This window comes from Coccinella septempunctata, chromosome 4, assembly GCF_907165205.1.
Source record: "Coccinella septempunctata chromosome 4, icCocSept1.1, whole genome shotgun sequence".
Taxonomy (NCBI): domain Eukaryota; kingdom Metazoa; phylum Arthropoda; class Insecta; order Coleoptera; family Coccinellidae; genus Coccinella; species Coccinella septempunctata.
The window spans coordinates 6,409,889-6,425,291 of NC_058192.1; the positions used below are offsets into that span (position 1 = coordinate 6,409,889).

The window sequence follows — 15,403 nt, forward strand, 5'->3', positions numbered from 1 at the left end:
TTTACTCGAGTTAACAACCCCAACTCCAACAGCACAATAGTAATATCTCACCTTTCTGATAATCCGCATAGACTTCAAAAGTTCTAACGCCGGTGTATTCCGCTTTACCCCCAGCATAAACTCCTTCCTGTTTATCGACCAGCAACCACTGGTGTCCGGTGAATTCAAAAGTTTCGTTATATCTTCTACCTTCACCGCCATCTAACTCCAGCGTAGCTGCTGATCCGTACCTATTAACTCTCACCACATGCCACTGGCCATCGTCTACCGCTACAGCACTCAACCAGATGTCTTTCTCCTCCGTTCGCAACGAGTTTAGATTGTACCTGAAGTATAATCTAGAATCCTTGATCTCTAGGATTCCATACTCTCTATTATGCTGGTCGGAAACTCTGAACAGTTCGCCATGCTCCTCTCTGGTACGGAACCTCAGTTGGATTTGGGTGGAGAAGCGGTCGGGTTCGAAGCTCAAAGCGTACTTGACGTAAGACTGCGGTTTGAAAGTGGTTGGGATGGTTGGAATGGTACACGAAGGTCCCGTCCAGCCCGGTTTGCACTGACATTTCGCTTCGTTGAAGCTGCCGACGCAGGTTCCGTGCTCCCAGCATCTAGCAGTCGACTCTGTTCTACCGCACATATCATCAGCTTGTGGGCAACTGTGGGCGCTGTTTCTCGAGAGACCAGGATGTGCCAAGTCGTATAACTTCGAGTTGTGGAACAGGTTCCTGATGCAGCCGTCGAAGGATTTTCCGACAGGCATGTACTGCCAGTGGTAATGCGTAGGATCGAACTGTTCAACGTAGAGACCGCCAAGTTGTAGAGGCGCGTTCACGTTTAGATATTCGTTGAAAGGCGGGATTGTCCCCTGAGCCTGACACGAGCTATCGTCGAATTCTGGTGGTGTCCCATCCTCCAGCTCAGCAACATCTGCCGATTTACAATAATCCACAACCATCCTCACATTTTCCGTGTCCCAGAATATATCCAGGCGATGCCATTCTCCATCGTCCAAGGTCTTCTTGGTCTTCACCCGGAGTTCTAAGGTACCAGAGCCGAAATCTAGAAGTAATCGTGGGAAACCACGTTCGAGCTCCACGGCAATGTAATCGGAAACCATGGTCTCGTCAGATTCCGGCGGTACAATCGGACCGTTGTAAAGCAGGAGTCCGTCGGGTTTCCTCGTGGCAAATTCGAAGTGTAAATGCGATTTGTCGCACATCTCCAAAGCCGGGTACCAAGCCCAACCGTTGCCCCTGAAGCTCCTCGACGTCTGTTGGCACCTTGGCCCGTTGTACCCCGCGGGACACGAACAACTTATCGAGTATCTGGTTTCTATGCATCTGCCACCGTTGTAGCAAGGGTTGTTCCGACAGTTCTCTTCCTTGCTGAAATTTCTGGCGCCGCACGTGCATTCCGCCAAGACGTCTACGCGAACCCCAACAAGGGACGTCTTGTTAGCGTTCACCATGTATGGTAAGGCACTTATATCAAGAGTGTTCGTGCAAGAACCTTCGCACATTTGGTTTTCATAAAGACACTCGTCGATGCCCACCATTGTTATGTTGATACCTACGTCTTTTTCGATCTCTTCCCTGTGCATCAGCACAATGCCGTTCAATCTCACCGGCTTGTAGTATGGAGAACCGTGGGCGGAGAATCGAACGTCTGTTACGGGCGGATGTTTGCGTCTCAGCTGCACGCTGAATACGTCCACGTTATCCCTATCAGTATTCAGCAGGTCGGCGATCTTGTCCTTGAACTTTTCCGCCTTGCTCTTGGATAAACTCTGGGTCTTGTAGTCCCAGATCCTGATGAAATCCTCGTCCGTTATTCCGGCTATGCGGACGGAACCCGAATTGACGACGGCCTCGTGTGGTATCTCCTTAACAGTGACGGTCACGTTGGCCGGCACGTCTGTCTGCGTGTGCTTTCTATCGTAAACTTTGAACTTCAAGTGGTATTTGCCGTCCCTCGTGTTCTGCCGCATGGAGATCATGCCGGTATCTTCGTTCAGCTTGAAGCGGGGATGTTCGGGACCCTCCCAGTAGAATTTCTTGTCGGGCAGGTCCCAGTCGTCCAGATCGTAGACGTAAACCCGGCCAATTTCCGTTTCCGGGGACTGGCCCTGATAATTATACACGAAGATCTCTTTGGACCCGGGCTGCATCTTGTTATCGTTGACGTCCCCTATAACTACGGTCAGGGTGCTGGTGCCGGTCATCGCAGGATTACCATGGTCCTTGATAACGATGGGGATTAGGTATTCTTTCTGTTGCTCCCGGTCGAAGGATCGCAAAGAGGAAATAATGGCCATACCGTCGCCGTTTGCACCCTCTGCAAGGAAGGTAAGGTCCAATAGATTATTATGTTAGATCGCCGGAGGTAAACTTATTCTGAGTAGAATCGAAGCGAATTTTGATCAGATGTTCTCTTTATCAGAGAATAAACAAGCTAGCTACTTTGAAACATGCTTAATGAGGACAATCTATAAGTATATGCTTCCTTTTTTTTCAGGAAAGATGCCATCTTCAAAGATTTTTATCAACCTCTATCAAAATTTGATGCATTGTCGCACCTGAAGGAGAACATGTTCATTCGTTAAAGTAATAGTTAAGGGGGTGATTCCCTGACAAAAAATACTGTGGGTCTTACAAATAATTTTTTTTGAGCAGCCCCTACTTAGATACAGAGGTCTTAGACTCAGACATTCAACAACAACAAATCAATTTAATCGCAAACGAATTCTCAATTCTTCTCAATTATTGTTCACCTTCATCCGAAAATAATTATTTCTTCCACAATGAACTTCCGCGTTTTAATTTCCGAATTATAATTCTTGGGGAGTGGGCATTATTTGACTTACGGACCCTTTTCGTAATTATGAAACTGCTGAATTTCGCCTCACTCGTCCGATGAAGAAACCAACAAACCAACTTGGTTTACTCACTTTGTTCTCATTTGTTTGGGAATTGTTTCGACCAACAATGAGATTGTTTTAATCCCTCAAGGAATGGAACTCATCGAGAGTGAAGAACAGAGCCTGATTTGTATGATGAATATTAATTTGGTGTTTGTGAATACTTAAACAGAGAGCTTTCTCTGAATCCTATATTTTCCCTTTCTTTCATACCGTGCTTTAACTCCACACAGGACACAGATGACTAACTTTTATGATATGCAAGTTTTAACTGACGTCATTTATACAGAGGATTCGTCATCGTATCGTATATGAAAATGAAAGGAAATCATTGGTGCCAATTGAAAGTGAAAAGCTAATTTCTTTCATTTAATTAGGTTCTAGAATTTGTCATTCATCCAAAGTAATTGAATGCTTCCTTCATAAAGATTTATATAGATTTGATTCGAATACCATGAAAAACAAAATATATTTCTTTTCCGATACTCAGATGGATTTTTTTCTGAAATGGGATACTTCAAGAGTAATTATGTTCTTTCATAACTTTCAAGCGAAACGGCTGCCAGAGGACTGATTACTTCTCAAGCTTGAAAGGGATCCAGACAGGATATGTTCGAATTGAAACGAGGACCTTCTCGAATTTCAATTAAAATTGCAAATATCCTCTCTAATCATCCATATCCCTGGGGTTTTTTCAATGTTGGAATTTCAATATGTATATTTTATATTTTATCATTTTCGGTAAAACATTCCTCAAAAATGATATTTGGTACAGTTGCATGAAAATACATTAATTAATCGAATAAACATATCATTATAGCGTAGATCACACGTCTCTTTTAGAGGCTCTTAAAAAGTGTATCAAGTTCCAAATTGTTTTTTTCGTAATTACGGAAATAATTTTCGAGAGCCGAGAACTCAGAGTGAAAACGAATTCTTTATGTTTGGAAGTCTTGCAGTGAGAGCTTTTCTGATGAAATTGTATGCGAACGTTTCCGAGAAAGGGCCAGATAAATGTATTTCATCAAAGAAAAATGAGCGTAGGTAATACAACGGACCTCCAGGGAATCAGAATGGTTGATGAAGCTACTCCTTTTCCATTGTCGACTGGAAGAACGTAATTTGATCATTTATTTCTGGAGCTGTTTTGCGGCAAACGGCCGGAAACGCCTGTGACGGGTGCAAACATCAATAATTCCATCGGCAAAAAAGAAACTCGCGTCAGAAATTTCCATATCAGAGACACTCGTATGCCTCCACACTTTGCTGGGCGTCAGACTGAACAAATATGTTCCGTCAAATACTGTCTGTGGCATTCTATTAATTCCACATGCATTTGGGAGAAAACGCGGATGGAAAGTCATCTTCAAGGAAATACGAAGAAGGTTTTCGAGAAACTGACTTGTACGGAACAATATAACACGTATTCTAGTCCTTCTTTGATAAGCTCTCCTCTTGGATAATGAAACCTTAGAAATTTGAACATCTCGAAGAAGATTATATCCAGTGATATTGCCTATACTCTAAACTACTAAAAATTGATGTAACTCACTCTGGTCTTGCTCCACCTTGAACGAAGCTCTAATGATATCATCTGCACCAGGGTCCAATCTGAATTGGAATGGAGGACCATTGCTCTTCGATCTATCATCGTCGTCTGTAGCCAACAATTCTACAACCTTCCTCGGAGGAACATGTTCTGGGAGAACAGGTCTGTAATCCTTCAGGAATGTGGGAGCATTATCGTTGATGTCTTGCACTATGACAGTAAGGGTAGCTGTTGCAGTCTTTGGTGGGATACCATCGTCGATCGCGAGAATTTTCACCTGAAATCATATTTCGTTGAACGTATTCTACGATATTGGAAGTTACCGATGTCATACCTGATGTCTTGGAGTATCTTCTCTGTCCAACGATCTCTGAATGCTGACTGTACCTTCTTGGTTGATGGAAAACTGTCTCTTCCTATCCGACGTCCTGTCAATGGCGTAAGACACCTTACTCTTCCCACCTTGGTCTGGATCTGTAGCCTTGAACGTTTCCAAGCTCTTCCCAACTTCTGCATTCTCGTACACAGACACCTCAATGTTAGGCCTTTCGAACTGAGGCTTGTTGTCGTTGATATCCCTCAACTTGACAACGACCCACGAGTAAGCCACGTGGTACTTGTCGTTATCGTTATCTTCGCCCTTGTCGTTGACCTGGATCCTAAACCTGAATCCGTTGCTTTGGAGGAGGTCTTCGTAGTCCAGAGGCTGCACGATCTTCAGCGAGCCCGTACCGTCGTTGTTGCGCACCATGGTGAACTTATCTGCGCCGTATCCGCTGTTCTCGATCACTTTGTATTGGAATTTGTTGGTCTCGTCCTCGTCGTGTACTGTCACTGTCAAAATCGGCATTTCCGGTAGTGCAGCGCCGTCAGTTTCGTCCACTTCGGTGAACCACTCGTCTTTCGTGAACTGAGGAGGCATGTCGTTTATATCTTTGACCCGGATAGACGCGGTACCTGTCCCTTTAAGACCACCCCCGTCCATAGCCACCACTTGTATGGAGTAATCAGGAGTCCGTTCTCTGTCCAAACAACATACCGCAGTTTTGATCACGCCCGTTTCCGACTCAATCTCGAAGATTGGAGAACCCGTCTCTTCCTCTATCACGTTTTTCTCGATCGAGTATATAAGTCTGGCGTTCGTACCCTCCGAGGGGTCGTCGTAGTCGACAGCTGTCATGGTCATGACCACCATACCGGCTGTACCGTTTTCTGTCACGTTTCCGAAGTACACGCCCTGGGGGAAGATGGGAGCGTTGTCGTTGATGTCCTTGAGGTTGACCTGGACGTCAGCGTAGCCTACCAGACCTTCACCTCCTTCGTCTTGTGCAAACACTGTGAACCTCCACTGCGGTCGCCCGTTTGGTTGATCTCTGTCGAGTTGCTAGAAAAAGAGAAGGATAATCAGATATTTAGTCATAAACAACCAATCTCATCATAGAAGGTTCAACTGGAACTAGAACAGACTTCTTTCTCGACTTCTGGACACCACGATATAAAAAATTACTAAAGTTTCGGAGGTTATATCTTAGATGGCAACTTAAATTTGAAAGATTAAAAAAATATAGGGTTAGGGAGACTGTATTATCTACCTTTTTCCATTTTAGTCACAAGTACACCCAGTATAGAAAATGGGAGAAGAAAACTGTCAAAATTACATAGCTTATGATGACAGCTTTTCTAAGGCTACAAAGAAGCTATAGCTACTATTTTAAAAAGTTCTGAATCCTCAGTCTTTCATTCATAGCCTTCAATTTTATGCCCAAATAGTGATAGGATGAAGGAGTTGAATTAAGTACAATTGCCTAAAAACTTAAATATTGGCTCTCAAGTGAAATATCAACAATCATTCAAGAAATTCAACGCTATCTATAAAAGAGTCCTTGAATCGGAGCTTCATTGTACAATCAAAATAAAAAAACAACTCCATTCGGTTGTAATTCTCAACAACCGAGTAAGTTTCAAAAGATATTTCTTGAAGTGATCTGAAGACTAGAACAACTTAAAACCTCAGCAATACGAAATTTTATTTTCATAATTTTTTTGGAGCGAAAAAATACACAAGTACTTCTAGTATTCCTGCGACTCCCATCAGAAGATGAAAAGTCGTATGTATGCAAATCCCCGTCATTTAGACTAATATACACAGCGTCCAAACAATCGAAATGAATATGCATGACAGTTTTTGAATCTGGTGGCGACTAATTTAAATGCAAAACTACCTACTTCGAAACGAGTTCATTTAATATGGCTCTATTCTGTTTCTATCAACTTTCCACCAAGTTGAACCAACTTTCAGCTATGGAGTGATTCGGGAATTTGGAAAGTTTGCACTGATAGTAGGCAGGAACAAATATCTCGGTGACGGTGTAGTTGGACAAAATTAAATTGCGAGGATAGCAGAGTGCGGAAACAATCAGGACCAAGGTGGATGTGGATTGGCCTCAAGGTGCATTCGGCCGAGAGCATTAAACTATAGTCTCGATGTAGGCAAAGTTGCTAGAATGGTGCAAGGCGGCGCAATAACAGAAAATATTTGTAGTAGTCATCTCTCGTTAACTAGTTCCTTCACAAAAAACTAGGAGGTAAAATTGTTCTCGAAATAGTGATGGAAACAAGTATATCCGCACGATATTTTTTTCAAGTAGGATTGTTGAATTCGCCTTGTTTTAATAATTTATAAAATGCTTAGATGGATAATTCTATTATTGTTGGAAATTTGGAAAGATGACGTTTCCGTAAGATCAGAAGATTTATCGGTACTAAATATTTGAAGAAGCTGAACAAACGAAAGCCAGTAATATCGAAATGAGTTTCTTGAAAAAATACACAAGTACTTCTAGTATTCCTGTGACTCCCATCAGAAGATGAAAAGTCGTATGTATGCAAATCCCAGTCATTTAGACTAATATACACAGCGTCCAGACAATCGAAATGAATATGCATGACAGTTTTTGAATTTGGTGGCGACTAATTTAAATGCAAAACTACCTACTTCGAAACGAGTTCATTTAATATGGCTCTATTCTGTTTCTATCAACTTTCCACCAAGTTGAACCAACTTCCAGATATGGAGTGATTCGGGAATTCGGAAAGTTTCCACTGATGGTAGGCAGGAACAAACATCTCGGTGACGGTGTAGTTGGACAAAATTAAATTGCTAGGATAGCAGAGTGCGGAAACAATCAGGACCAAGGTGGATGTGGATTGGCCTCAAGGTGCATTCGGCCGAGAGCATTAAACTATAGTCTCGATGTAGGCAAAGTTGCTAGAATGGTGCAAGGCGGCGCAATAACAGAAAATATTTGTGGTCATCTCTCGTTAACTAGTTCCTGGACAAAAAACTAAGGAGTGAAATATTGTTCTGGAAATAGTGATGGAAACAAGTATATCCGCACGATATTTTTTTCAAGTAGGATTGTTGAATTCGCCTTGTTTTAATAATTTACAAAATGCTTAGATGGATAATTCTATTACTGTTGGAAATATTTTAAATTTGGAAAGATGAGGTTTCCGTATGATCAGAAGATTTATCGGTACTAAATATCTACTATTTGAAGAAGCTGAACAAACGAAAGTGAGTAATCTCGAAATGAGTTACTTGGTCACATGGGAGTTCCCAATTAATCATCTCTTGTCCAGAACTACGAAATCAACAGTAGCAAAAACTGAAAGCCTTCTGCAAATACCTTCACGTTGCTCCCACTATGAATTTCAGCATTTTGTAGTTACTGCAATAAGGACGAAGGGAATATTCATGGAGGTAATATGGAAAAATGAAAGCTCTTCAAAGTTCCCAACATGGTTCCCCCCTCATTGCAGGTATCCTTGTGGATTTGCCTCTTGGAAATTGACTGATATATGGGAAATTGCAGAATGGAATAGGATTTCGGAGATCCATCCGTTCTATTATACCAATTTGGAAGGAATTTTTATAGTCCGAGGTAGAGGACTGAAAGGATCCAATATGCTGCAGATCCATTTTCGAAATGACATAATACTTCGTTGCAGGAGGCAAGGTATCGAACCTTCTCTCTGGATCGAAAAAAGGATTTTATTGTCGATTCCACATCGCTCCCAAGAATTTCTAGAGAATTGGGGACAATTCGAGCAATAAAATATTCTTTCCATTTGTTATTTGTATGCATCGAGATGAAATGATGGAATATGAACCAAAATACCAAAATACAAATCAGATAGTTTGGGACCATTTTGTAGGAGGACAATCAATAAACAAAAGCCTTTGTATAATATGGAATAATCGATCGAAAGAGTTAACATTCTTTTGTATAAATTGCACGGTAGAAATCATGTTGATATTCATATTCAGCTGCAGTGCATTAAATTCGGATTAAGTGTTGTTTTTATCAGTAAAATCAATCTATCATCGTGATAAATAAATGTACAAACTATTTCAGAAAAAATATCAGTTATACCTACACTCAAATTCAATATAATCAGTTATAACTGCTGAAGTAGTGATAAGCGCATGCACCATTTTGTATATCCAATAATTCTTGTTGGAATTATTTTCGATTTTCGCACTACTACTCATTACTGTAGGTAATTCACCATCGAATCAAATCATCACCGAACCTCCAGCCTGTAATAACTCCTTGACAGCCAATTTCCTGCGTACGAAGGAAGACGCATAAAGAGGACCTCCATCAATTACGCTAGGTAAAAGATTCGAAACAATCGTAAAACTTTATCCCGCAGTGTAAGAATGAAAATTTTTCGGCCGGAAGATTCTGCTTCCCCTTCCTCGGCAGTTTCGAAATACGTCCATATAATAAGGCACTAAAATTTTATGGCAGTCTGAAATATCGCAGGAAAAAGTTGCGAGAAGAATGGGACAGATGGGTTGAGTAGGTACAAAGGAAAGGCTGACTGGCTTTCAGCAGAAACAATGTTGAATGAAGTTATTGTTGGAAGTTTTTGTCGATCCAGCGGTCTTGGGAAGTTCAAGATGGAAGCTTATAAATGAATTAATTTTCCATGAACCTTGCCGTGAAGGACGTTTTTTTGCATCATTGAGAATTGTTTCAGGTGAAGTTTATTTTCCAACTTCGAAATATCTCGAATCAGTACACTCTCAGATTTCTTAATATTCTTTCTCAATATAATAATGATAATTTCTATTATATTCCCCAGTTTTATTGAAAGTAAGAGATATTTGTGGTATTGAAGCATTGAGGTTCTATGATATCTTAAACTAATTATGCATGAAAAGTTGATCAGGGAGAAAATTTTTATATAATTTCGCTACAATCATCGAAAATTGATACCTACTTACTAAAAGCATCACAAAGTTGTCGTATCTCATATCATTATTTTATATTATTCCATATTTTGGATCCATATTTGCATCAAGTATCATCTCCAATGGAAATTTTTCGAACCAATTAATAATAGTGTTCATTATTCTGACCATAATCAAACATTAATGGTTCGCTTGAACCCTGAATTATATTACCTGTCTTTCACAGCAAGTTAATGCAATTTCCCGTATTATATTATTGAGAGCTCGTTTCTGCGAACATCAAATCCCCATTACAGATTAAACATCAGACTACTGCTAATGGTGGTGTTGAATAGAAGAACCACTAACGCATATAATCAACAAGCATATGGTTCGAAACAATAAGCTTATATGTATCGAAAATCGATGTAGATATTATTATAATTGATGAAGTATTCTTCATTGCAGCAGAGACTATACCTAAGGATATTATCATGTAAATCTTTCATTTAACATTCACAACCTATACAGTTAGCAAACTTCTTGGTGGGTTAACGAAAAGTTCCATTGTCATTGATTTATTTGCCTCGAATGATTTTGTACCGTCCAAATATAGCTCTTCACATTTCCTCTCCTAAGTCTTGTTTTTCTTTTCCGCTATCATTTACTACTTGCAGATTTTCCGTTTCTGTTTATAGTTATTATAGTCGGTGTTTTGTTTACGATTGAGACACCATTTGAGTTATGCTGTTTGTTTCATTTCCTGTTGTTGCCGAAGTTCCTCGTTCCATGAAATGACGTTCTCTTTTACTGGAAACGTATAAACTCTTGGAATCTCGTAGAAGGAACTGTGATGATCCAGTTATTCACATGATTTAGATAGTTTAGATAGGTGGAAGAAGGGCCTTTACTCTAACGATGTAATGATTCGACCCTGTATGCTGTATACTCTGTGGTAGCTTCAATCTTCTATTTGATTTTCTCCCAAACTTCTTAGCTCTCCTTAGAGCAGTGTAGCGAGCAGACGAATCGTCAATGGAATTTTCATATACACTTCCGTAATATGACTGTAAACTAATTTCTGTAGAAAGAAAACCGAAAAAAAACCCCTGCATACAACTGGATTATGTTTTTTCCTCATATTTTCTTCCACAATGCCAACCGTAAGTCTGTGAAAATGTGAAGTGTATTTCGCATTAACCAGACGAGCGAACAGACGAGAACAACCTTGTGAATAAACGATCAAACGGAAAAATCCGCATTTTCATTTAGTTTGCACGCTATTCATACTCAAAGCGGGCACAACGTGTTGATCATATCTCACGAAACAAATTGTAATATCGGAGAAATTACGATGTAATGAGATACGTATGCTAGGGAGACAAGTCGACTTGATGAAGATCCATTAATCAGGCGAAACGCCTAAGGCGAAGGAAATGACCTGGGTAATTTCAGGATATACACCGGATGCCTGCCCTAGTGATTTTACACTTTTCGAGTAGAATCTGCATGGAATGAAGCATAAACAAGTCGTGCAGGCAAGGTGTTACTATGCAATTTATTCGCATAGTAATCTACAATCATATTATCTGATTTAAATTGGATTCGGGAACGGTGCAAACAGAAATGATGAAGTACATAGTCATGGGAAAGTCAAATATTGAATCTTAAGCTTGTGGACCTATTTTGAAGCACCTGACGCTGGTGTAGCACTGGAAATGACTATATTGGATTGTCGTACGTCTTGAACTCTCAAATCTCCTATGAGATTTTAAATTATAACAATTCTTCATCAAAGTGTGAAGCAGATAGATTTTTTGGGGTATAGGATTTTCCATTTTCTCATATAAAAACCCAAAAAGACTTTTCATTACGAGTTTAACTCTTGCAAGACTTCCTTTTGACTCGAAAGACGGTAGATCTTTATTCGACGAATTCAATTGTAAGCGTTTCCTAATTTCTGTTTATTACTTCCTGAGATTCCTCGGTAGTTGAGTTTCGATTATTTCGTGTGTTCCAGATATTCATTTGAAACGGCATAGGTAGAAAGTCTTTCGGTGAAAATGGAGTACACAGTACCAAATCCCAAAGAAGTCGAAACTACCGGTTTCGGGATCATTGTCCCTCATCGGGTATGAGAGACTTGACCATTGGAGTTACACAAGGGTCCAATCTTGGTCCTGCTTTATTCATAGTTTATATTAACGATCTGCCTGATTATGTTCCTGAAGTCAAGACCATACAATTTGTTGATGACACCACAGTGGAGATTGGGTCAGAGGATATTGAGAGTTTGTATGAAATGGAGCGAGCTACTCTGGCGGGGACTTTCGAGTGGTTCATAGCTAATGGTCTAAGCATGAACAACAGCAAGACACAATCTCTATTCCTGAGTCTGAGATGTAAGAATGACAGAAATATCACTGACATAGTAAAGTTTTTGGGCGTACATCTTGATGCTTCGCTCACATGGAATGCTCATGCGGATGAGCTGACATCGACTCTCAGCAGAAATACATTTGTCTTGAGAGTTCTCTCATACTCGTTAGCGGAGAGAACGCTGAGGTCGGTCTACTTTGCCTTGGTGGAGTCTAGACTGAGGTATGGGGTAATATTGTGGGGAAACTGCGCCCAACGTGAATCAGTCTTCAGACTGCAGAGACGTGCAGTTAGGATTCTGGGGGGCATAGGATATAGAGAATGTTGCAAACAAGTTTTCAAGAAACTCGAACTACTAACATTTTCATCTATATTTATACTTGAAAACTTATTGTATATTCATGGTAGTGATAAAAATTATCGTTTGCAATCCGATGTACACAATTATGATACGAGAAATAAATACCACATCAGGAAAAACTTCCTCAGATTGAAAAAATCTCAAAAGAGTCCGGAGTACTGTGCGATGTCGCTGTATAATAAACTACCCCTTAGATTCAGGAACTTAACGAATTCCAAATTTCGAAAGGAAATGAAGGACATATTAATCAGTAACGTTTTTTATTCAGTAGAGAAATTCATTTCTTTTTGGAAAGCATAACTTCATTCTGCATATGTCCATACAATTCGACTTCATTTATATACACTGTCTTTTTATTGTTTGTATATTTTAACTTTACATTGATTTTATCTATATACACATAATTTATTGTTTTATTTATACACTTAATTTATTATTTTACATATACACCATCCGTTGTTATAATTTTATATACGCTGTTTTAATCACTCATTACTTGTGCTCACACTGCTTCTGCGAAAACTCCCTATCTGATACTGTATTTGGTGTTGTTTAATGCTTTGTGAAATTTTGTGTAACTATATTTTGTTTCATTATACCTATGACCTGTGTAGGCAATTCATGAAATTGTAAGAACACCAATAAACTCTCTCTCTCTCTCTCTCATCGGTACAGTGTAGCGCTAAATATTTCAACTATTTTTTGAGAAATTGTTTCAACTTTCATCACGGCCGAACCAAACCTCACTTTTTCTGCAGACTACTTCATGAATCCCAAATTTAAATAGTACCCGCAGTTGAACAATGACTAGCTCGTATTATTGGAACTACAATTTTCTTAGTCTTTGTTTTGTCTTAGCTCCGTCACGATATAATAATAATGTATTGAAAAAGACAAAAAGGGCTCATTTTCAGGCTGGGTTCATGCACCGTTAGCAAGAACTGAGAAAGGAGTCGATTTAATCTAATGGGCAGACGGCGGTCATGTGACAATTTAATTGGCTCCTGTCTTAGGTCACCACTATTGAGGTTAATACATGCTCAGTGGTAACACTGAACGAACCCACCCTCAATCGTAACTTCCCCCTTGTCGGCGAACACATCAGCACTATTCCAGAGATACTTATGATGCTTCCAACCCACCACTGTTCGTTTTATTTCCGAGCTGGACTAGTAAAACCAGGAGAGAACGGCATGAATAAATAATAGCGAATAAAGCGTTTGTTCGCCGGCACAGAAACACTGCCCCAACCTACATCGCCCGCCGACGGTCAACTAGAATGGACGGTTCCCGTGGGATACCATTCCGAGGCCATTTATTCAAATTTGGTAAAAATCACGCATCCGCCGCGAATATCGGAAAATTCTATCGGTTATTATGTTCCCGTTCTCCGGCTGCTATCGGAAAATGGAGGGCCCGCTTCCTCTGAATATGTTTACGGCCATTGTCTACATTTTCTTCCATTTTCTTTTTTCACGCGTTCCGGGACCGTCGATTATCGTAATTCAATTTTTTCCGATACGTATTCCGACGCCGAATTCTGCACGTTATTTATGGCTCGTGCGGACGCACCTGGAAAACTGGAGCGGCAAATAATTTAAACGAAGCAGCTACAGCGTTTGATTGTGCCGAACTTCTCAACCGATGTGGAATATCAGCATGTCATTCTCATGGTCTTCGATGAAAAGCCTGAAAGCAGCTCTCCAGAGTATTTCGAGATCTGTCAACATGTTCCAGAAAGGAAATTGTGAAAATTTCAGGATATGTCAAGAATTTTCCACTGCTAGAGTCCATCTATATACATCATCAGCAGGGTTAAATCTTGTGGCACAATAATCTAACATGATTACTTGAAATTTTCAATTTTTTCGACCAAAATAACGAACAAAGACATTAAATACATTAGTTGATTCGATCCTTATTATTCCAAGTAATTTGTGCTATCGTTATGATTTTGAAGCATTCTATGAATGTTCCTGAACAAGCCTTTAAATCTACGAGGCTGAGGCAGCATGTAAGGACGTTTTTATTCTTCCGGTAAAACTCTGCAGCATCCGAATCTTATCGAAGTGATTTTCTGGGAATTCACAGGTGCAACTCAACATCGGTAGTCCAGTGCCTAGAGCAAGGAAATATTCTTGCTGTATAAGTCTATTCGGCGAGAATTTAGAGCAGGTAAATCCCACCACAAATTGGATTTGTATCCCGGTGATTTGATACCACCGGAATATCAATAACCCCGAGAAAACACACTGGACGAAAGGCCCAACCGAAACGGTAATTGATCAAGAAAAGATGAAGTTAATCTGTCTTCTGTAGCCTACTTGGGAGAAGCCAACGGAATAATAAAGATTTGCTCGTATTGAATTGGCCACCGCTGATCCTGAAATTTCAGGGGTGGGAATACGATGAAGGCAAGATAAACTTAATTGAATTATCTCAGAAATTTTCCAACTACGTTTCGGGAATTTTCAGTCCCGGTCCATCTGGGAAGAAGAAACTTAACATTTCCAGCGAATTCTTATTGAAATATGTTTATTGGACAATCGAATTATAAGTGAATATAAAGTCTCTTTTCTGGGAGGCAGATTATGTTTCAATCAGCATAATGATGTTCTCAAGTTCACTTTCTGGTAGAATAACCGAAAGAATTCAATGAGAACTGACAGAAGAAGCTGCATAAACTTGAAACTCATGGATTGGGCGAAATTCGAATATTCAATCTACAAATCTCGTACAACAGCTATGAGAATCCAACGGTTCTTTATGACAGAATGAAAATCTTGGGTATGTAGACCACTTTGATAATTAGCAAACAAAGATCTTGTCCCCGAACTATAGATAGTTCAAAACGTCGGCAAGATCTTGCTTTGCTAAGTATTAAAGTGGTCTACGTACCCACGATTTTTATAATATATCTATATACAAAGAACAAAGAAGTAACTTTTTGTGTTA

General features: G+C 40.0%; 1 protein-coding gene across 10 annotated transcripts in view; it reads right to left on the reverse strand.

Annotated features, from left to right (window-relative positions):
- The window catches only part of LOC123310662 (neural-cadherin), a 303,888-nt gene that overhangs the window by 5,467 nt on the left and 283,018 nt on the right, over positions 1-15,403 (reverse strand). For all 10 annotated transcript variants that reach the window (XM_044894221.1, XM_044894218.1, XM_044894220.1 and 7 more), the window contains 3 exons: positions 4,801-5,850; positions 4,470-4,743; positions 52-2,334 (listed from right to left, as the gene is read on the reverse strand). In XM_044894221.1, the coding sequence (XP_044750156.1) occupies positions 52-2,334; positions 4,470-4,743; positions 4,801-5,850 (3,607 nt within the window). The remainder of the gene's footprint in view (positions 1-51; positions 2,335-4,469; positions 4,744-4,800; positions 5,851-15,403) is intronic.